Source organism: Monodelphis domestica, chromosome 2 (genome assembly GCF_027887165.1).
Source record: "Monodelphis domestica isolate mMonDom1 chromosome 2, mMonDom1.pri, whole genome shotgun sequence".
Classification (NCBI taxonomy): Eukaryota; Metazoa; Chordata; class Mammalia; order Didelphimorphia; family Didelphidae; genus Monodelphis; species Monodelphis domestica.
In genome coordinates, this window is record NC_077228.1 from 227248259 (window position 1) to 227269690 (window position 21432).

The 21432-nt window shown below is 40.3% G+C and overlaps 1 protein-coding gene across 1 annotated transcript; it reads left to right on the top strand.

The window, feature by feature from the left end:
- Positions 1-751: 751 nt before the first annotated feature.
- Positions 752-18602, top strand: CACNG1 (calcium voltage-gated channel auxiliary subunit gamma 1). Its single transcript, XM_001370308.4, has 4 exons — positions 752-1240; positions 13334-13408; positions 14323-14460; positions 15954-18602. The coding sequence occupies exons 1-4, from the start codon at positions 1006-1008 to the stop codon at positions 16178-16180; spliced, it is 675 nt and encodes a 224-aa protein (XP_001370345.1). The 5' UTR covers positions 752-1005; the 3' UTR covers positions 16181-18602.
- Positions 18603-21432: the final 2830 nt, after the last annotated feature.

The following is a 21432-nucleotide window of genomic DNA, read 5'->3' on the forward strand; positions in this document are numbered from 1 at the left end:
TCTTCCTGAAAAATCAGTCTCTTGAGATAATTTTAATCATAACAAAGTCAAAAAAGTTTCCATACAAAAATGAGAGATTTATATATATAAGGATCTATAAACACTAAATGCTATTTCCTTATTATTTATTATTATAAATTATACATATTTTATTATTCTTTCCTTGATGTTTTATGAGAAAGTCAACCTCCTTTTTTGGTTATCAGTTCAGGGACCTACAAGTGCCTCATTTTGTCCCCAAATCCAAAATAAACTAAGAGAGTGCTAGCTTTTGGCTCTCCCCAAAGATCCTAGATTACTTTAGGCAGAATTCCAGCGCTCTCTTGCCTCACACTTCTGCAGGATGAGTTCAGTCTTTCCCATGTCTCTATCCCACCTTTAACTCCAGTGACAGAAGGGAAGCAAGGAGGCACACTTGGGATCAGGACCCCTCTTCCTTTGACTCCAGCTGGATAAATTGCTTTATCCACCATGCTTAGTCAAATATCATCTTCCTCCACAGCAGTTATACTCTCAAGTAACCATCTGACATCCCTTCTGAGCTACACAAGCAATATTTGAGATGACTTTCCCTTCCCCACCCCACTCAGCTATGCAGTAATGACTATGGCTTAAGGCTCCCTAGTGTGAAGAGGTGGAGTTCATTGCTCCCTCCCTACAGGGAGCCATCGGGACTTCCAGATCCAACTTGGGAAGCAGGCTGCTGTAACCTGAGCAGCAGCCGACCCGTCTTTGCTGGATGGGTGCATTAATAGAAGCCTTTCTCACTGCCCCTGACACGACTTAGCAGCTGTGCCGACGTCCCCCTCTCCTAAATGCTCGGCTCCTTGGGACTGACATTTGAAAGTGCTTAGGCTCACACCACTCCTAGACCCCACGCCCCTGCTTGACACGGCCACCATCCCACACCAACCACTGCCTCAGCCCACTATTGACCAGTTTTAAGCCATTTGGACAAGAGGGAATCAGCTCCCCTGAGCCTGCCGAACCCCCGGTTCAGTCACCATGTCTGAGGCCAAGGCCCTGAAAGTCCGGTTGACTTTCTGCATCATCCTGGTAGGCGTCTGCTTGTTGATGGCTGCGGTGGTAACAGATCACTGGGCAGTTCTGAGCCCCCGGGTGGAAAAGTATAATACCACTTGCGAAGCAGCCCACTTTGGTCTCTGGAGGCTTTGCACCAAAAGGATCTACATGGGCAACACCAATGACAAGAGCTGTGGACCTATCAGCCTACCAGGGGGTAACGTGCCTATTTCCTTGTTTTCTTTCCCACTTCAACCCCTTCCCTCCAAAAAGTTGCATGTGGAAAAGAGTGGACAGTGTCTGGGTTTCCCAGGTCTCTAGAAAACTGCTTGTCTATTCCAGCCCCTACAATCCGTAGTGCAACTGCTTGTGATGATGGTATTGGCTTCCATGACTAGCGAGTATTATATATATATATATATTTCTTTTTGTCCTTCTACGGCAGAAGTTATTAGCCCAGAAGAAAGGATAGATGGGCAGGACAAGAGTCTAGAAAGCAGAAGGGGAAAGTAAAGAGCAGAGATGTTCAGTCCTTCTCTGTGACTTTCCATCTGAAACTACTTGACCAGATCTTCAACCAGAGGGTTATTAACTTTTGTTTGTGTTATGGATCCCCTTTGGCAGTCTGGTGAAGCCTGTGGACCCCTTATGAGAATAGTGTTTCTAAATTCATAAAGTAAAATATGTAGATTGTCCCCCAAAATACCATTACATTAAGAGACAACTAAGTATTTTTTCAAAACCAAGTTCATAAGAGAGCAGATGGGTGGCTCATTGGATTGAGAGCCAGGTGCTGAGATGAGAAGTCCTGGGTTTAAATCTGGCCTCAGACACTTCCTAGCTGTGTGACCATGGTCAAGTCACCTAACCCCCATGGCCTAGCCTTATGGCTCTTCTGTCTTGGAACTGACTCATAGTACTGATTCTAAGACAGAAGGTAAGTGATTAAAAAAAAGTTCATGGACTCCAAGTTAAGAACCCCATGCAAAAGCTAGAAGAAATTCCAGGTCCAGTGGTCTCAGGCTCAAAAAATAATTTGTTGGTTTGCTTTAGAGCACTCAGCTATGTGTCCTACTATTTAAATCATAAGTTAAGGAAGTGAGCATTCATTAAAAGCCTACTCTTTGCCAGACACAGTGTTAAATAGTTTACAAATATCTCATTTTATCCTCCTACCAATCCTGGGGGTAGGTGCTATTATTGGCTCCACTTTACAATTGAAGAAATTGAGGCAGAAGGTATGTGACCAAAGAACTACATGGCATGACTCCAGAGGCATTGGAAGCAGCTGGAAAGATGATTGGATTTGAAATCAGAAGACCTATATTCAAACATCAGCTCTATTTACCTAGCACTCCAGTCATCTCAAGCACCTCACTAATCCTGCCTGGCCTCAGTTTCCTCCACTGCAAACTGGGGAGTTACGCTACATGACCTCTAAAGGTCCCTTCCACTTCTAAGAGTCAAAAATTCCATATTCCGGCAGCTTCTCCCCAAAATAGCAATGTGGCCTAGGTGCACCTTTATCCTCAAGACTAGTTAGGATCAACATCTGGTTTTATAAATCAATCACTGGTTTTTAGGGTGTTTGGAAATCATTCCTAGAAATAGAACCCAAGCCCCATTTGCCTGAAGAGACCTCCGCCTTTTCTGATCGCTACCAAATGCATTTAAGACTCAGGAATTTCTCAGGAAAGCAGACTCTCGAGACAGATAGCTAAGGGGCACAAGGAGGAATCTTGATGGACACTGGCATATGGATGTTTGGGCGTTGCATAGCAGAGATGCCCAGGCCTCCTTGCCTGCTTGTGCTAAATGTGGCCCCATAAACATATTGCTCACTTTACCAGCTCCCTTGGGTTGAGGATGAACAGGGCAGGGCAGCTTCTCCAGAGTCTAAGTATAGGCAGAAAAGTTCTGGTCTAACCCGCCTTACCCTGCGGCACCTGCCTTTTAAAAATCCATTGATTTTTATAAGTGAGGGAACAGTCCACACAAGTAAGAAACAAGAACACTTAGAGAGCTGAGCCACTGGACAGTGGAACATGACCTGTCCCAGGAGCCGTGCCTTGAATATAATCCAGGTAGCTGGGCTGTATTCCTGGAATCTCTCCTCTCATCCTGGTCACTGCTGAGCATTGCTTAGACCAGTGGCACTGAGCACCTGCTTGCTTGGTTGTGTTTTTTTTTTCTTTGCCCTCCAGCTTGACTATCAGCCCCTGGCAAAGCTAGTGCTCATTAATACCTCAGCATGTCTCTGGTTCCATGGGTTCTCTTTTCTTTTGGAAAAACACTCTTTCATTTTTCTTCTTCTTGTATCAGGAACAGTTCTCCCTGAATTTCTCTAATTTCCAGTGGAAGCAGCACCAGCAAGTAGCATCATTCATTTGTGGCCTGACTTTGAAATCTAGCACTAAACTAAATTGAACTAAACTAAATGAAACTAACTAAAACTGAAACACAACTAAGCACTCCTAATAGGAAAGGACAAGCTATCGGAATGGGAAATCAAGGTGGTCCTATCTAGGTGGCAGAATGGGAAAGAGAAGGGGGGGGAGGGTGAAATAAACTTATTAAGACCCCTTCCAACTATAGAATTCTTAAGCCTGAAAAGCTGGAAATGTCCTCAGCTGGTTTTTTTAAGGTCTCAAAAAAGTAAAAATATTCTATAAATTCTAATAACCACACAGATGAAATCAATCCAATTCCCTCTGGTTCTCCATTCTCAAAACACATACTCTCTCACTACCATTCCCCATCCCTTGATGATGTTGGTTTTGTCCTTGTTGCAAAGTTCAGTGGACTCAGGGAAAAGAAGCAACTTATCCAATGCCCCATTTCCCTTGGACATCAACTTCACCTCCCCATATAGAAATGCTGTTATTCCATGTCTTCTTTCCCCAATTAGAGCATGAGTTCCTCAAGAGCAGGAATTATCTCTATTTTTCTCTCTGTAGCTCCAGTTCTTGGCACATAGTAAGCATTTAATTTATTAACAATTTTTTTTATCTATTCATTCACTCTATACTCTCTCCATTTAATCATCAACAGTGATTAATTGGAGGGACTACCTTGGAACAGAATTTTATTAAAAACAAAAGAAACAGGAGATCCTGGGTCCAAAATGGGCCTTAGACACTTCCTAAGTGTGTGACCCTGGGCAAGTCATGTAATCTTCATTATTAGCCCTTATTGCTAGTCTCCTTTGGAACCAATACACAGTATTGATTCTAAGACAGAAGGTAAGAGTTAAAAATAAATAAACAAATAAACAAACAAACAAACACATAGACAGACAAACAAACAAACAAATAAATAAATGAATGAATGAATAAACAAACAAACAAACAAATGAATGAATGAATGAATGAATGAATGAATGAATGAATGAATGAATGAATGAATGAATAAATAAATAAAAGTAAAAACAAGAGTTTTGAAGTTTGAGCTAAATCTAGTTCTGGAGGAGGCAGTGGAGAGGGTAGATAGGTTCTTGAATGGGGTTGTATGTGCCTAGGAACTAGCCTGATTTGTTGAAAGAAGGGCGAAGCACTTTGATTAAATTTAACTCTACAAAATTTTTATTAAGCACCTACTGTGTGTTAGGCACTGTGCTAAGTATTGGGATCATTCAGATTGTTTTTAAATGGCATAATCCTTGCCTCCAAAGAGTTTAGATTTTAGATTCCACATATATACAGATAAATATAATATAAAGTCAATAGATCAAGGTAAGGGAGATGTGACTAAAGGAGAGATGTGGATAAAGTGGTCCATGACAATTGGAAAAGGAGGGAAATATTTTCGCCAGAAGGAATTTGGTCAGAGCCCTAGAAATCCCACCCAGTGTGAACCATGCCTCCAACCTCCTGGCAGAGCTGATGGACTTGGGAGGCAGAATAAGACCTACATTTTTTGACATGGCCAATGTGAGAATTTGTTAGAGATTTTGTTTATCTTTTTTTTTTCCTCATAGGAGGATACCATGGGAGTGGGAAGGAAAGAAAATAAATATTTATTGAGAGCATTTAAAAAAGGTTTAAGTCCCAGTAACATATCATTATGAAGGTTTACTTGAGGGTATTAATGATAATTCAACCACAGAGGCTGAACATTTGGTATTTCAAAAAGAGTTATGGTTTCACTGGGTTAGATTCTCCCCCCATCAATGCAAATCCCAACTCCATGATACCTTGGTAATTTTTACCTTCTGTGGTTCTTATGTCTAGTATCTGATGATCAACCCTCTGGTATGGATTCTCTCTGCAATCATCTAGGCTAGTCTCTTTAGACAACCAATCTATTATCTATCACCAGGCCAGTGCTCCATAGCCCTTATAATCTTCACATCAGCTCTGTGCCATGAAGAGGCATCAGACACTGATGTCTATGGAGCTAGAACATGAGCTAACACTTCCCCCTCTTCCTGAAGCAGCATTCCCAATTGATTTCACATAATTTGTGGTGTCATTAATTTTTTAAAATAAAATAAGATTTCTGCTAGCCAACATTCTGTCAACCAGAATACTTTAAACTCGTATTAATTTGCATATCCAATCAATGATAATCCAATCTAAGGTGTTCCCAGATCCTCAACTGTCCTTCTAAATCCTTAATCATCAAGTATTTATTAAATACTTAGTAGGTGCCAGATGTTCAGTCATTTCAGTCGTGTCCAACTCTTTAGGGTCCCAGTTGGGGTTTTCTTGGCAGTGATACTAGTATCACTATATACTCGTATGGTTTGCTATTTCCTTCTCTAGCTCATTTTACAGATGAGGAACTGAGGCAAACAAGGTTTGGTGACTTATCCAGGGTTACACAGCTAGTGTCTGCAGCCAGAGTTGAATTCAGGAAGATGAGTATTCCTAATATCAACTATGCAACCTAACAGCCCTTTGATCCTGGGCCAGTCACATAATCTCCATTTGTCTCAGTTTCCTCATCTGTAAAATGTGGATAAAAATAGCACCTATTCCACAGGGTTGTGATGATGATAAAATAATATTTGTACAGTCCTAAGTACAGTACTTGGCACATAGTACTAAGATCACAGTGCTTGAATACTATGACTAAGAGTCAGGAGACCCAGGTTTAAATTTCCCTCTCTACCCAGAAGAAACAGAAGAGGCAGGGGGAAAATTAGGAGAAATTAGAATCACAAAATTCGGGAGAAGAGGATAATCAAATGCCAAAGCTGCAGGGAGATCATAAAGAGTGGATGTGGATAAAATGATAGTTTGACAATTTAAAAATCACAGGTGACTTTGAAAAGAGAAGTTTTGGTTTCCTGAAGAGGTAGGAAGCTAAATTCAAGTGAGTTTAATATAAAGAGGAGAGGAAATGAAGGCACTTGACTGTAGATGGGGGAAATGATTGCAGATGGAAGAAATTATTGTAGATGGCCTTCTTAAGGAATTTAGCCAAGAAAAGGAGAAAAGCTATAGGATAATAGCTAGCAGAGATGGTAGTCAAATAAGAGTTGTTTTTAAAAAATGGGGACAGCATGGCCATATTTTTAGGTGGCAAGGATCTATCTGCTCCCTTATCTATCTGCTCCTAGTATTGTGAGATTTAAAATGGTTGAGGTCTTAAACTGTAGTGAGTTAAAATGGTGGAAGATATAAATTGTGATAGATATAAGAGAGGGTGAGTAAATTTGACCGCAGAAATATGTTTCACTACAGTGTCTTGGTTTTTAAATCAAATATAAAGTAGTCGCCAGGGAAATATTCCCAATTATTCAAATACCCAAGTCAATTGGGTTTTATAGAGATTTTAATTAACAATACAATAAGTAATCAAAGAAAGAGAGAGAGAGTAAGAAAGGAATAAGTATGAAGGGCCTCAAGCCAATATGGCCTAGACCTGAGTCTTAAGAGAGAAATCAGTCAGTTTTTTAACACTCACCACAAGGTCTGACTAAACAAGGATTCTAGTGAAATCAGGCCAGCTCCATCTCAGCTGACTTCACCAGAGAGCCTTCCAGCCAGAGACTGTTCCAAAAGGCCTCTCTCAAGAGATTCTTCCCAAGCGGTCCTCATCAGAGATCCTCCAAAAGGCTTTCTCCAAAAGGATATATATCTCAAGAGATTCTGCTTTTTCTTATATAGAGGTTTTTCTCCCATGTCACCTCCCCTAAGTCCCTACATCTACCAATCACTGTAGACACTTTCCAAAGGACTGCCCATCTGAATTCCTGCTAAGTCGACAAATCTCCTCAGTAAGTCTGAACCAGTAAAAACACAGCTGAGTCAACTAATCTCATTGAGACAAAACTTGCCCGACCCTTTTAGGCACCTAGCATCTCATTGTATCAATTCTAAAAACAGGCCTGGCTCAAAGAACTCCTTGCCCCGCCATAAGCATGGATCCAAGTACTTTCTTTGTTTAGCAAGGAGTTTTTTCCCCCTAAAGCAGTCTTAAGTACGGTTGGAGTAGAGGTCCTCCCATTTCTGATCCTGGCGAGTTCTCACATCAAAATGGGGAATGTTTCTCAGTAGGGAATTTGTTCCAATTAAGAATTCCCTGGTGGGGAAATTTTTAACATTCACAAATCTGAGAGATTTCAAGATTTACAGTATCTATCTGCTCCCTTAAATATTGTTAGTCCAGAGGATATGGTTTTCAGGTTCAAGAGACTGGACATTAGAGAGTAGTAGTAGTAGTAGTAGTCGTCTCTCGGTAACCGAGGATGACGATTGTCTTTGTGCATTTCCAGAGTGGAAATGATTGAAAGGGACAATCTACTCAAGAATACTAGAAGATGTTATCAAGGAGGTATGTAGAATAGCTTGCCTTAGCTAGACCATCTCTTCATGGGAAACAGGTATAAAGAGGGAGGTGGGATATAGTGTGAGAAGATCTCTGAGTGATTTGAGATGAGGAAGGACAAAGAGAAGAAAAGAAAATGGAGCTCTCATCAAATGACCTCAATTTTTTTCAGTTAAAGTCTTAAGCTGAAGTCTTCAACTAAGAGTGTTGGAGAGAGTGCTATGGAAGTCTTGAAGAGAGATGAAAGATTTGGAGTAGTTACTGTAGTCAGGGGGAAAGCAAATCAGTTAGGGATGTATAAAGGATTGCCTTGTTGTATCCAGGCCCCAATTAAGATTTTTTTTAACATAAATATATAGAGTCACCACAATTTTCTTAGTTTCTTTTCTTTCATGTGGCAAGAGATGATGGAAGTAATCTAAGATTGGGGTTTGGCAAGGCATTGTCAGATAGAACAAAAATTAAGTTAAAGATAGTGTTAGGAAGGGTTCTTTCACCTAAAACATCAAAATAACTCTTTTAACCTCAAAATAACTCCCCAGGGACCCAATCTGTAAGTTTGAGTGAAAGTTAGGAGAAACTTGAGCCTTTTCAGGGTTGCTCATCCACCTTTGTATGTCCCCCAACTTTCACTTGCATCTCTAAGAAGCATGCAGAGCACAGAATGGCCACATGTTAGTAAAACCATCTTGACAGACTGGTAAATGATGTTGAGAATAACTGACAGGCCTCAAACCCACCAGTGACTTAGGGGAATGTTGACCCTAAGCATGTGAAGACTTCCCTTAGTAGAATAAAAAAATAAGAATAATTTGTTCCAATGATCATGAAGCAGCTGAGGCAAGCTTGGAGCTTGGTCAGACATTGAAAATGTCAAAGCCACACGCTGCATCCTGGGCTATCATTGGTCATTCTGACTTTTTTCTTGCCACTAGAGTTGGATGACTTTGGAAGAGAGAGTGAGGCTGATGACTGGGCAACTTTGACTCACTTACATCAAATTCATGGTCAAGTCCTTAATTTATGATATGATTGGTACTCTATGAAACAAAGGACACAATAATAACAATAAAAGCATACAACATATGGTGCTTCACAATCATCATTCAGGATATATTTGGATCCCCTATACATTTTCAGGCACCCAATCTAGGACTCTTCTTTGTTATGCTAGAATTTGGGGAACTGCTAGAGAAAAACTAGTATTTTTTTTTCCTTTCATGTTAGAGTATAATTGGAGAGTCAATTTTCCAGTGTGTTTCCTTTATAGGTCAGACCAATTTCTTTTTGCATGGTTGAATGCTTACTTACTAATATCTCTTATATTGCTATACCCATTATGAGTATGGAAGCTGAAATGGATATATATGCACACATAATGAGGATTGTTTCTCCACAAGTAGCATGGAGGTATCATTGTGTGGCTTGAAAGGGGTCAAAATAGACATCTCTAGCTTCTTCCCTCTTCATCCTTCTTCAAAGGAGATTTTTAACTCCTTCCAGGAGGGGAAACAAGAATTTGAGACCAGAAGCTTAACCCCTTTTCCCTCCTCAAAGAGGAGTGTATCGGTCTATAATGATGTCTATCTGCTCCCTTAAATATTGTTAGTCTTAGGGATATGGTTTTCAGATTCAAACTAACTTCTGATTGTTATTCATTACTGGGGGAAGCTTAACTGTCCAAAGCTTAACTGTCTTTCCTCCAAATACTAGTTCCACAATTAACATAGAGAAAATCACAAAGCAACTAGTTTTTTCAAAAAGGAGGGGGGTTAAAGAAAGCATACATAGGAGAGAATACATACAACACAAGGCAGAGTGAGGGGGGTTTTCCATTGGGAACAAAGAACCTCCAGTCAAACAAGAGAGAGAAGAAGAGAACTGGATCCCAACCAAACAAAAATTCCCCGAAGTCTCTAGTGTAGCAAGCCAGGGATGGGGATGATTGAGACAGCCAGTTCCTCTCATGTTGGTTTTTTTCCAGAGTTCTTTCCTTGAACAACCTGAAGTGAGGTTGGCATCAACTATTGCCTTTCTTGAGACTGGGAGAAAAAAGAACCTCACAAGACTCAAAGGTTCAAGAGAGAGATCTCTCTTCTCTTAAACTTTGTCCTTCATGCTGGTTCAGGGCATTTATTTCTACCAATAAGGAAAAAGTACCCTATGCATAAATGGAGATTTTGAACCTTTGGACTTTATCCCCCCCAGAAGTCCCTTAGTTTGAGTCCTGAGGCTCTGCTTCTCTCTTCCTCTTTTCACTCTAATTTTTTTTTAAATTTTAATAAATCTTATAAATATAATAATTGTTATTGACTATTAATTTTAATCTTCACACTTACCAATGGGCTTTATGATTGGGGTTTGGGGGTGGGGAGAGAGAGAGAGAGAGAGAGAGAGAGAGAGAGAGAGAGAGAGAGAGAGAGAGAGAGAGAGAGAGAGAGAGAGATTTTTCTTTTAATGAAGTTCTCAAAAATAGAGGTAAAGATAGAGGCTGTGGTAGCAGGACATTGTAGACTATGGTATCTAATGTTTATCCACTGAATCTCCAAGAGGACTTGGCATCTCCCGTTCCTAAAGAAGAAAGAATAGGTGATGCTATTGAAAAGTTCAAAGGAATACAGGACAGGGTGGAAGGAAACAGGAGGGAAGTAAGACCACACCACTGCTATGACTGCTACCGTTTCTTTCACTGAATTCAAGGGGAAGGAAGGCAAGACTTTAAGACAAAGACTGTAGTCAAACTATACAGAGGCCACATGGAGGAGATATTGGTCACCATTTTTGGTGACTGTACTATCCTGACATTTAGTTTTTGTGGTCTTCCAGAAGAGTGATGAGTTCATTTACCCAATATTCCTTTGCTTTAAGAGATTCTTTTACTTTTTATTTTGAAAGAAACCAATTTCTCTGAGATATTATTCATTATACATGTGAATCTCCATGATTAAATGTACAGGGACAGAGTAATGGATATTAAAGCATATAGGAGAGATGAAGAATTTTTATACTGCTGTGTGTATATAGACACATACACATGTAAACATATACATATATATGTGTATAAGTATACACTTATATGCATAAATAGATATAAATGTATATGAAGGACAGAGATAGACTCTCTCTTTAATTGCAGATAACCTAGAGAGATTTTAATGATTCATATTCTATAATATTTTAAAAGTTGCAAAGAAGGTAAAACTCTGGACAGAAAATGAGCCCAATAGCTAGGTGGCAGCTGAGTGTGATCTTCTAATTGGTACCTCAGGCAATATTTTTCCTTTTCCATCAATACTCGGATCATCCTACCCCACTTTCAAGAAAAAGAGAAAGGCTTGGCTCTGAGGGAGGACCTGGGAACACAAGGTACCACTCACAAAGGAAGACCAGCTAGGAGGGAAACACCTTTCTTCTATCCCCCATGTGGCTAAAAGTCTGCCACGCCTAATGTAAATAGATGATTGGTAGGAAGGCTAAATAAATATACTGAGGGGAGCCTTCACTTTATGCACCAATCAGAGCAGCTCAACTCCAAGTAGATTTACCTCCACTTTGGCAGGGGATGAGGAAGTACATGATCTCTGTTGGTCCACTTGAAGATCATCAGTCCTGGTGGGAAGAAGGGGTGTAATAGCAAGAAAGAGGGCAAGATGCCCACCATAGTGGGAAGCCCAGTATCCTTTAATGGTTGAGACCATCATTAATTACACTGCTCTGAGTCTCCAGCTTTTCAATCTAGTACAGACAGGTGATAAGGACAACTAGTTGGCTTCATGGATAGAGTGCTAGGCTTGGACTCAGGAAGATATAAATTCAAATCTGGCCTCAAATATTTCCTGGCTGTGTGAGCCCCAGCAAATCACTTAACCCTCTTTGCCTCACTTTCATCATCTGTGAAATGAAGTAGAAAAGAAAATGGCAAACCACTCCAGTATTTTTAGCAAGAAAACTCTAAATGTGGTCACAAGGGCATAATTGAAATGACTGAACAACCTCAGCCACATCTAGATGGCGGAATGAATGGAGCATTGGGCCTAGAGTCAAGAACCCCTGAGTCCAAATTGGATCTCAGAAATTTGCTGGCTATATAATCATGGCCAAGTCACTTGCCTCAGTTTCTTCAACTGTAAAATAGGATAATAACAGCATCTATTGTGCATGGTTATTGTGAGAATCAAATGAGTATTTGTGAAGTGCCTGGCACCTAGTGGGTATTATATAAATGCTTATTACCTTCCTCTAGTGAATCAGAATCTTCCTGTGGGGCATGAGGTAGGAATGGAAGGGAATCCTTTGAGAATAGCTTTTTAAAAACCTTTAAACCTTTTTTTTAAAACCTGATTCCAGGCCTAGAGCTCTACCCACTGTGCTACCTAGCTGCTCCTGAGGATAGTTTAAATTGTTGATTTATAGTTCTTCAGTGGTTCTTATCAAGCCTCAGGAGGCTTGGGCTTGCCTGTGGGAAAGTTATTCAGGGAGTGACAGCTTTATGGCCATTGATTTGAAATCTCCTTTGAAATCAAACTTGCGAAAGGCTATATATGAAATTAGGTCAATGGCCATATTTGGCCCTACATTGAGAGCTACAGGTACCCATGATCAGACCTCTGTTCTAACTTTAAAGTTGTTTTAGAAGTGGAAGGAAGGGATAGTTAGATGGCTCAGTGGACGGAAAGTCAGATCTAGAGATGGGAGGTTCTGGGTTCAAATTTGTCTTCAGACAGTTCCTAGATGTGTGACTTCAGGTGAGTCACTTAACTCCTATTGCCTATCCCTCACAATTCTTCTGCCTTAGAATCAATCCTAAGACAGAAGGTAAAGATTTTTTTTTAAACCCTTACCTTCTGTCTTGGAGTCAATAAATACTATGTATTGGCTCCAAGGCAGAAGAGTGGTAAGGGCTAGGCAATGGGGGACAAGTGACTTGCCCAGGGTCACACAACTGGGAAGTGTCTAAGGCTAGATTTGAACCTAGGATCTCCCGTCTCTAGGCCTAGCTCTCAATCCACTGAGCTACCCAGCTGCCCCCAGAAGGTAAAGAATTTTTAAATCTTTTAAAATGTTTGGGTCTGTAATGTGGAAATATGTTTTGCATGATCACACATGTATAACCTAGATTGAATGGCTTCCTATCTCAGGGAGAGGGGAAGGAAGCCAGGAAGGGAGAGAATTTGAATTTCAAAATTTTGAAAAACATGTAAAATTTGTTATGACATTTAATTGATTAAAAAAAATAGATTATTATATTTTAAACTTAGTTCAGATATTATGTGGGCTGTTTTATATGCATAATTATATATATTTATATAATATTTTCATAATGATCATGATTCACTTATATACATGTGAAAATCATCATTTTTCAATAAAAGACCCAGATGAAGATTTATACTCTTGAGGGGAAGGCGAAGGTTCCTACTCACTTAGACTCCTTATCAATATCCAAATAAGACTGGGCTTACATTTCATTTCCCATTTCTGTACTCAAGTTGAGTCCTTCCCAGGACAACTGAGTCCTTCTCTCTCTCCTTTACAGAGAAGAACTGTTCATACTTCAGACATTTTAACCCAGGAGAGAGCTCAGAAATCTTTGAATTCACCACACAAAAAGGTAAGTCCATGATGGGGAAAGGGACTTGAATAGGTTTTCCAGAAGAATTCTGTGTTGAACAAAAATGCCAAGTCCTTTGACTGAAAGGGCTGACTTTTCAGCTGCTAATTAAAACAGACCAGTGCCAATGTCCCCAACTGGTTAAAATGCCTCTTCTTCCTTCACTCTTTGTTGTTGAAGCCTAGCTTCGTGTCCCCTAAAGACCTTAAAGAAGGTCCTGGAGGGTTGTGGTAAAAGAGATAATTATTAGAATTCTAAGCCTGCTAAAAGCAAATATATATGCATATTTTCTACCAAATCCTAGAAGGTGTATAAAGAAGTATGATCATGTCAGCCTTCCTAAATCTCTCTTCTGGTTCTCTGACATGATGGGGACCCATCATGCCTATCCCCCTGGCATAAATGACCTTCTGCAAATAAGTGTTTTGGGAATATTCAAGAAGTCATTGGGGGGCTAGTGTTCAGTGCCTAGAAGCAGTAGCTTACACTAGTGGCCTTTAAGAATGAGTGTGAGCAGCTAAGTGGATAGAGGCTGTGCCTAGAGTCAGGAAGACTCAGCTTCCTGAGTTCAAATATGACCTCAGACACTTACTAATTGGGTGACCGTGGGCAAGTCACTTAACTCTGTTTGTTTCAGTTCTTCATGAGCCAGAGAGGGAAATGACAAGCCAGTCCAGTATCTTTGCCAAGAAAATCCCCAAGACCAACTAATTTCCTCTCCACCTTCCTAATTAGGAACCTCATTCTCCCTAGTCATCCTATCCCAAGGGGGTTTCCTTATCCTCGGGGAGCAAACACAAATTTCACCAATTTGGTTGGTGGCCCAGATTAGATGCAGCAAAGCTGTTGGTAGCAAGGGAGATAGTACGGAGGGATGGGCTGACCAGTCTCTGCCCTTATTGATATCTCGGTAGAATTCAGCATCTCTGCAGCAGCCATTGCCATCTTCAGCATCGCTTTCATGATCATGGGAACCATCTTCATCCTTCTGTCCTTCAGGAAAAAAAGGGAATATCTTCTGAAGCCAGCGGCTCTATTCTATACGTTTGCAGGTAAGATGTTTGGGTGTAGGTAAAAGGACGGTAGGGTGGATTAGAGAGACAGAGACTCTGCCTTGTTCCCTGGAAATTGTGGCTGACTGTGCTTCAAATTTAATGGGAACGGTACAGATGAAAGAAATTCTAAAAATAAATCTATAAATCAACCATGGGCCTTCAATTTCCTCATTGATAAAATGAGGAATTTAGACTAAATGTCCTTTAAGGCTTCTTCTATGATTTTTAGTGCAGAGAGATATTCAGTGCTGGTAGTAGATCCTAGAGGGGAGTACTTTTAAGAAGACTGAAAGGGAGAAAGGGAGAAAGGGATCAAGTGCAAAGAACCTTCTTAAAAGCTAAACGGGGTGGGCAGCTGGGTGGCTCAGGGAATTGAGAGCTAGGCCTAAAGATGGGAGATCCTGGGTTCATATCTGACCTCAGACACTTCCCAGCTATGTGATCCTGGGCAAGACACTTAACCCTCATTGCCTAGCCTTTGCCGCTCTTCTGCCTTGAAATCCCTACTGAGTATCAGTTTTTTTTAAAAAGCCAAACAAGACTTCATATATGATGCCAGAGATAAGAAGAAGCTACTGGGTTTAAATGAATAGGAGGGTGATGTGGTCAGGTCTACACTTTAAGATCAATCTGACAGCTGCATAGAAAGACTTGAGGTAGGGAGGCTAATTAAAAAGGCCATTGTCATAGTTTAGGCTTCAGGTGATGAGGACCCAGGCAGCTCTGTGGGTAGAAGGAAGGGGATATATATGAGAGATGTTATGAGATGACAAAACTTGGCAACAGATTGGATATACAGAGTAACCATAAATGACCCTGAAGTTGTGAGCAGTGGAGTGAAGACAGAAGAACGAGGTTCAAATTCTGATTCGATCTGCTTAACTATGTGACCTTGAGGAAGTCATTTTACCTCTCTGAGCCTTGGTTTCCCCATCTATAAGAGGAAGGAGTTGGATGGGAGGTGACCTTAAGGAAGTCATTTTACCTCTCTGAGCCTTGGTTTCCCCATCTATAAGAGAAAGGAGTTGGATGGGAGGTGACCTTGAGGAAGTCATTTTACCTCTCTGAGCCTTGGTTTCCCCATCTATAAGAGGAAGGAGTTGGATGGGAGGTGACCTTGAGGAAGTCATTTTACCTCTCTGAGCCTTGGTTTCCCCATCTATAAGAGGAAGGAGTTGGATGGGAGGTGACTTTGAGGAAGTCATTTTACCTCTCTGAGCCTTGGTTTCCCCATCTATAAGAGGAAGGAGTTGGATGGGAGGTGACTTTGAGGAAGTCATTTTACCTCTCTGAGCCTTGGTTTCCCCATCTATAAGAGGAAGGAGTTGGATGGGAGGTGACCTTGAGGAAGTCATTTTACCTCTCTGAGCCTTGGTTTCCCCATCTATAAGAGGAAGGAGTTGGATGGGAGGTCCTTGCCAGCTCCAAATTCAGCAGGTGGGTGAGGGACAAACTAGAACCTGAGAATAATGTCTCCCTTGTCTTTCCAGGCCTTTGTATCATCGTCTCTGTGGAAGTCACGAGGCAGTCAGTGAAGCGGATGATTGATAGTGAGGAGACAGTCTGGATCGAGTACTATTATTCCTGGTCCTTTGCCTGTGCCTGTACCTCCTTTGTTCTCTTCTTCATCTGTGGCATCGCTCTCCTACTTATCTCCCTGCCCCGCATGCCCCAGAATCCCTGGGAGTCTTGTATGGATGCTGAGCCTGAGCATTAAATTGACTTCATCCTTTTCTGATGGGCTGGGCTCAGGACTAGGGATATAGCAGCTTCCAAGGCCCTCTCTCTACAGAAACCAAATGCCAGACTGGGTCAAGAAGAGGTAAACTGTGGAAAAGAGAATGTGGTGGCATTGCTCCCATCCCCATAGTAAATGGGGTCCCCCCGGAAGGGATCATATTTTCCCTTATCTGAGGCTTCTTTTCCATCTGTTCCAGTCTCATTCTCTATCCTTCTTTGATCCTCCCTTCCCCACCTCCCCATCCACTGGACATGATATAAAATGGTGTCTGGATGTGTGGCACTGTCCCCAACACCTGCCACTACATTATGCCTACAGACTGCTAGTTTCCCATGCTCTCATTGAGTGGTGATGACCCTCTGCTCTAATCTGGTAGCAGAATGTGTGAGTCCAGAGCTTTATCGGCCTTAAATCAAATGTCTGATTTTCTACATACACTCTGAGCAGTGTCTATAGGTAGGGACATTGGGGGAGAGCATGTATCTTCTAGCGTTTACAGTTATAGTTCATAAATGTTCTTGTACACAATTTCAAACAGTTTTCAGGTGGTTCTCTATAAACTACTCCATCCCTACACTCTACCCCTCACTGCGTCATTATGTCAGGTTTTTTTTCATGCTCTGTGTGTGGAAGCCCCTGGGAAGAAGTCCCCAGAGTAATGGATTTGCTTGTAGAAATAGCCAACCACTCCTCTACAGAGTGCCAAGACCCACAGTAGGGCTACTTGGAATTCATTCCAAAGCGAATTCTTCTTCTTTGTCCTAATGCTTCACAATCCCTAATGAGCATTTCCAACTGAGAAGAAATGAAGTGTGGATTAAAATAAAATTTCTGTAAAAATGTATCCCTTCTGTGCCCTTCACTAAAAGTTCACTTGAATTTCTAGACATCTATAAACATGGCTCTCGACCAGGTTACCTTTTATAGGGTGAAGCTATGGAAGCGGGGGGGGGGGTGTCTCAAGGATGGTGCTGAGGACATTTCTCAGGGCAGAGGAAGATCTTCCTTATAGAAATTGCTTGGGAGTCTAAAATTTCCATTTAAACCCTTGGATTGAGGAATGTTCTTTGGGAGAAACCAGGAATCAGTTTTTGTCTGGCTAGACAGGGTGTTAAAAATAAGAATCAGGCTATTTCTAGGCTTAAGGTCTGTCTTTGCCTAAGAGTAATGTGTCTCTCAGTGCCAAGCCAAAATTTAAACAGTTAGGTCACAGGCTTCTGATTGGACATTGGACCTCTGTTATTCCTGACAAGAAAGGATAGCAACCTCTTTCTGCTCTCCAGCCCCCTACCATAATCCTCTGGCTAAGAAAATTATTTTCTTGCCCAAGGGAAAATACACTCTTTTGAATAAGTAAATCAGGAAGCTGCGTGGATCACTGGCACAGCACTAGTATAAGAAACAGAGGTCCCATTCAGAGCTCACAATTGGCAAAATGCATCAGCCCTCTCTGCCTCCATTTACCCATTTTTTTAAATGGGAAGAAGAATATTTATTCCCCTTCCACTTCTCACCAAACATACCTCTTTACCTAGGGCAATGATAAGTAAGAGAATTTTACATGTGCTTTTGGATTCCATTGTAGGATGGATTTTTAAGGCAATCAAACTTAGAGGAAGATTTGGATTAATGAATAAATCCTGTCTCAGACACTTCCATCTATGTATTCTGTGATCCTCAGTTCCCTCATCTGTAAATGGGGCAATAATATCTGTAGTATCCTCTTGTTGGGTTGCTGTGTGGCTCAAATGAGCTTGTGTTCCAAAAACTTAGTGCACCTTTAAGCTCTTAAGAGTTTTTTAACTTGCATGAAGTCTGTGTAAAGAACTTCATAAAATTTAAAGCACTGCATAGATGTTGGTGACTACCAATTAATCAACAAGCATTTATTAAGTACTTACTATGTTAAGTACTCAGGGTACATATGGGTAGGAAAAGAGAAGAGAACAAGTCTTTATAGAAATACCTACTATGAGCTATGTACTGTCAAAAAAAGCTATACAAGTATTATTTCATTGGATCCTCACAACAACCCCGGAAGGTAGTGCTATTATTATCTGCATTTTGTTGTTTAGTCATTTTTAATCATGTCCAACTCATCCTGACCCCATTTGGAGTTTTCTTGGCCAAGGTACTGAACTGTCTTGTCATTTCCTTCTCTAGCTCATTTTGTAGATGAGGAAATTGAAGCAAACAGGGTTAGTGACTTGCTAAGGATAGCTAGTAAGTGTCTGAGACCAGATTTGAACACTATCTACTTCATCATCCAGCTGTCCCCATTTTAAGATAAACAGAATTAAGTGACCTGCCCAGGGTGACATAGCAGTTAACAGTCTAAAGTCAAATCTGAACTCAGGTCTTCCTGGACTCCAGATCCATTGCTCTATATACTATGCTACCTGGCTGCCAAAAGAAAAAGAAAAGCAAAAGCACAAAAATACTCCCTGCCCTCAAGGAGCTTATGTACTGACTGAGGAGACAACTTATAAATAACTAGTTTACATGCATGTCTCGGAGAAGGAAAGTGAGAACATCGGCTGGCATATGTGAGAAGCATAAGGAGCAAAATCTATTTTACCTTAGCAACACAAATCAGTACTTTGGAGGTAGATGGAATGATTTAAACAATTCTAGCTTCTAGCTTGCAGTGAGCCTGAAAACATTGGAGCTGATGAGGTATTTCTGACACTTGGTTGAAATTTCACCTGAACAGAAATAAACAAGAGTAATTCAAATCCAGACTCATCCGCTCCACCAAGATGCTACCATAAATCTACTTCTGGGGGTGTAAAGCCACCATAAGGTGGTAAGGTGACTGACGCTACTGGATCAAGCCTCTTCTTCTACCACTCATTCATACATCATAGTGAAAAAGAAAAAGAAACATTAGAAAAATAGAGATTGACATGCCAAAAAAAAAAAAAAAACCAGCACAAATATCAAAAATCAGCCTATCAAGAGGATGTTGGTTAATCACTGAATCCAAATACAGAAAAGTTCACCTTAATGAAGAATTTCATCGAGGATGTATCTAGTTTTTTTTATTTTTGTTTTTGTATCAAATGAACAAACAGATGTATATTTAGAAATAAAACAGTTGTGCCTTTTTCCCTAGGGTACAGGACTGGAATTAGACATATATTCTAATTCTGTTCCCTTCTCTCTTCCTAAATTAAATTATAATCATATCTTGTTTTATATAGCAGCTTTCACTTCCAAAGTATGGAGTTTTTTATCTTCATCAAAATCAAAACAAACAAACAAAAAAGCCCAAACTCAAGGTCCAGAGAAGCAAGTGATTTGCCCAAGGATAAATGACTGGGATTCTAATTAGAATCTTAGGTATCCTAACTCTTAGAGTAAGCACCTTCCACTAAACTAGGTTATTATCTCTATTGCCCTTTCTCTATTTACATTTGCTTCCTCTCTTAAAAAAAAAAACCCACAACATTCTGGGGACATACAAATGATACTCTAAAAGGTAAGGAAGGCATCCTTTTGATAAGAGATAAAAAGAATTGCCAAGTGATGCTCAATCCTCGCTTGAAATATGAACTGTTTGAACTCAAATACTTTTTTAACAGCATGACGAGTTTTTTTCTTAATTGTTGGCTATTGAAATACTATGCATTTCATACATAAATGCACTGATGCAGTTTGTTTTCACTTGTCAAAATGTGAGTAAAACCTATGAAGGAGAACTTGTCTATTGCTATCATGTTTGGTGTCCAACTGACAATGCAGCTGCCTATTCCTGCCCCCGCCCCCCATGGGCTTTAAATTTTGATTATTTTTTTCAGTTATGAAGCATTTCTCCCCTCCCTTACATGCCTCTGGGAAAAGGAAAAAAACAAATAAATATAAAATTCATACCAAATAAATATAGTCAAGAAAAACAAAATTCCCACATCAGCTACACTTTAAAATGTGTGCCTTGTGCTTTATATTGTGCCTACCGCCTCCTGATCAAGAGGCATTTTTCATTATCTGTCCTCTGGAATCATGGGTAATCAATGCTTTGATGAAGAAGCAGTTGACTTTTTTTAACTCTTTATTTCTGAATTGGAATCAATACTGAATATAAATCCCAAGGCAGAAGAGCAGTAAGGACTAGGAAAATGGAGTTAAGTGACCTGTACGGGTCATACAACTAACAAGTATCTGAAGTTATAACAAGCATCTGAACCCAGGTCCTCCTGACTCCAGGTCTGGCTCTAAATCCATTCAACCACCTAGCTGCCCCTGAAGCAATTGTCTCTTGCTAAAGATTTCCTAAATGGTAGTTTTAGATACAAAGATAATTAGGCAGTCATATCACAGAAGATTGCTATTGCATTGCAAATGAAGTTAATGAAGGTGATTGCCATTAGGAAAGTTATTTTCTATTCTCTTGATTTAGGTCCTAATATAAATTTTACTTGAATAGAACCAGTTTTTTGCAAAGTTTTTTTAATACTTGGGCCTAGGTCTGTGCATTAATAAGAAGGTATGAGTGGGGCAGCTGGGTAGCTCAGTGGATGGAGAGCCAGGCCTAGAGACAGGAGGTCCTGGGTTCAAATCTGACCTCAGCCACTTCCTAGCTGTGTGATTCTGGGCAAGTCACTTGACCCCCATTGCCTAGCCCTTACCACACTTCTGCCTTGGAGCCAATACACAGTATTGACTCCAAGACGGAAGGTAAGGATTTTTTAAAAAAATAAGAAGGTATGAGCTAGGAATAAATGTAAAGTCTTACATTTCCGAATATTGGGTGGGGGAGTCCTGATTAGAGAGCAGTAGGTCTGAAACATCTCAGGTTCAATATAAGTCATTAGACTGATTTGGCAGCCAAAAATAAAAGTAATGATTTTGGTGTTTCATTAAGAAGTGTTGCTTAGATGATTTCAAAAAAAAGCTGGAAAGATCTGCAGGAACTGATGCAGAGCGAAATAAGCAGAACCAGGAGAACATTGTACACAGTTACAACAATATTGAATGATGATCATTTGTGAAAAGTTGTCTACTCTCAACAGTACAATGATCTGGGACAATTCTGAAAGACTTGGGATGGGGAATGCTATTCACCTCCAGAGAAAGAACTGTTGGAGTCATCTTTCACATTCGCGTATTTATGGTTTTATTTTGGGGTTTTGATTATGAATTAGTTTGCTCTTATAACAATGATCAATATGGAAGTGAATTTTGCATGATAAAAAATAAAATTTAAAAAATTTAAGTGTTGCTTTCAG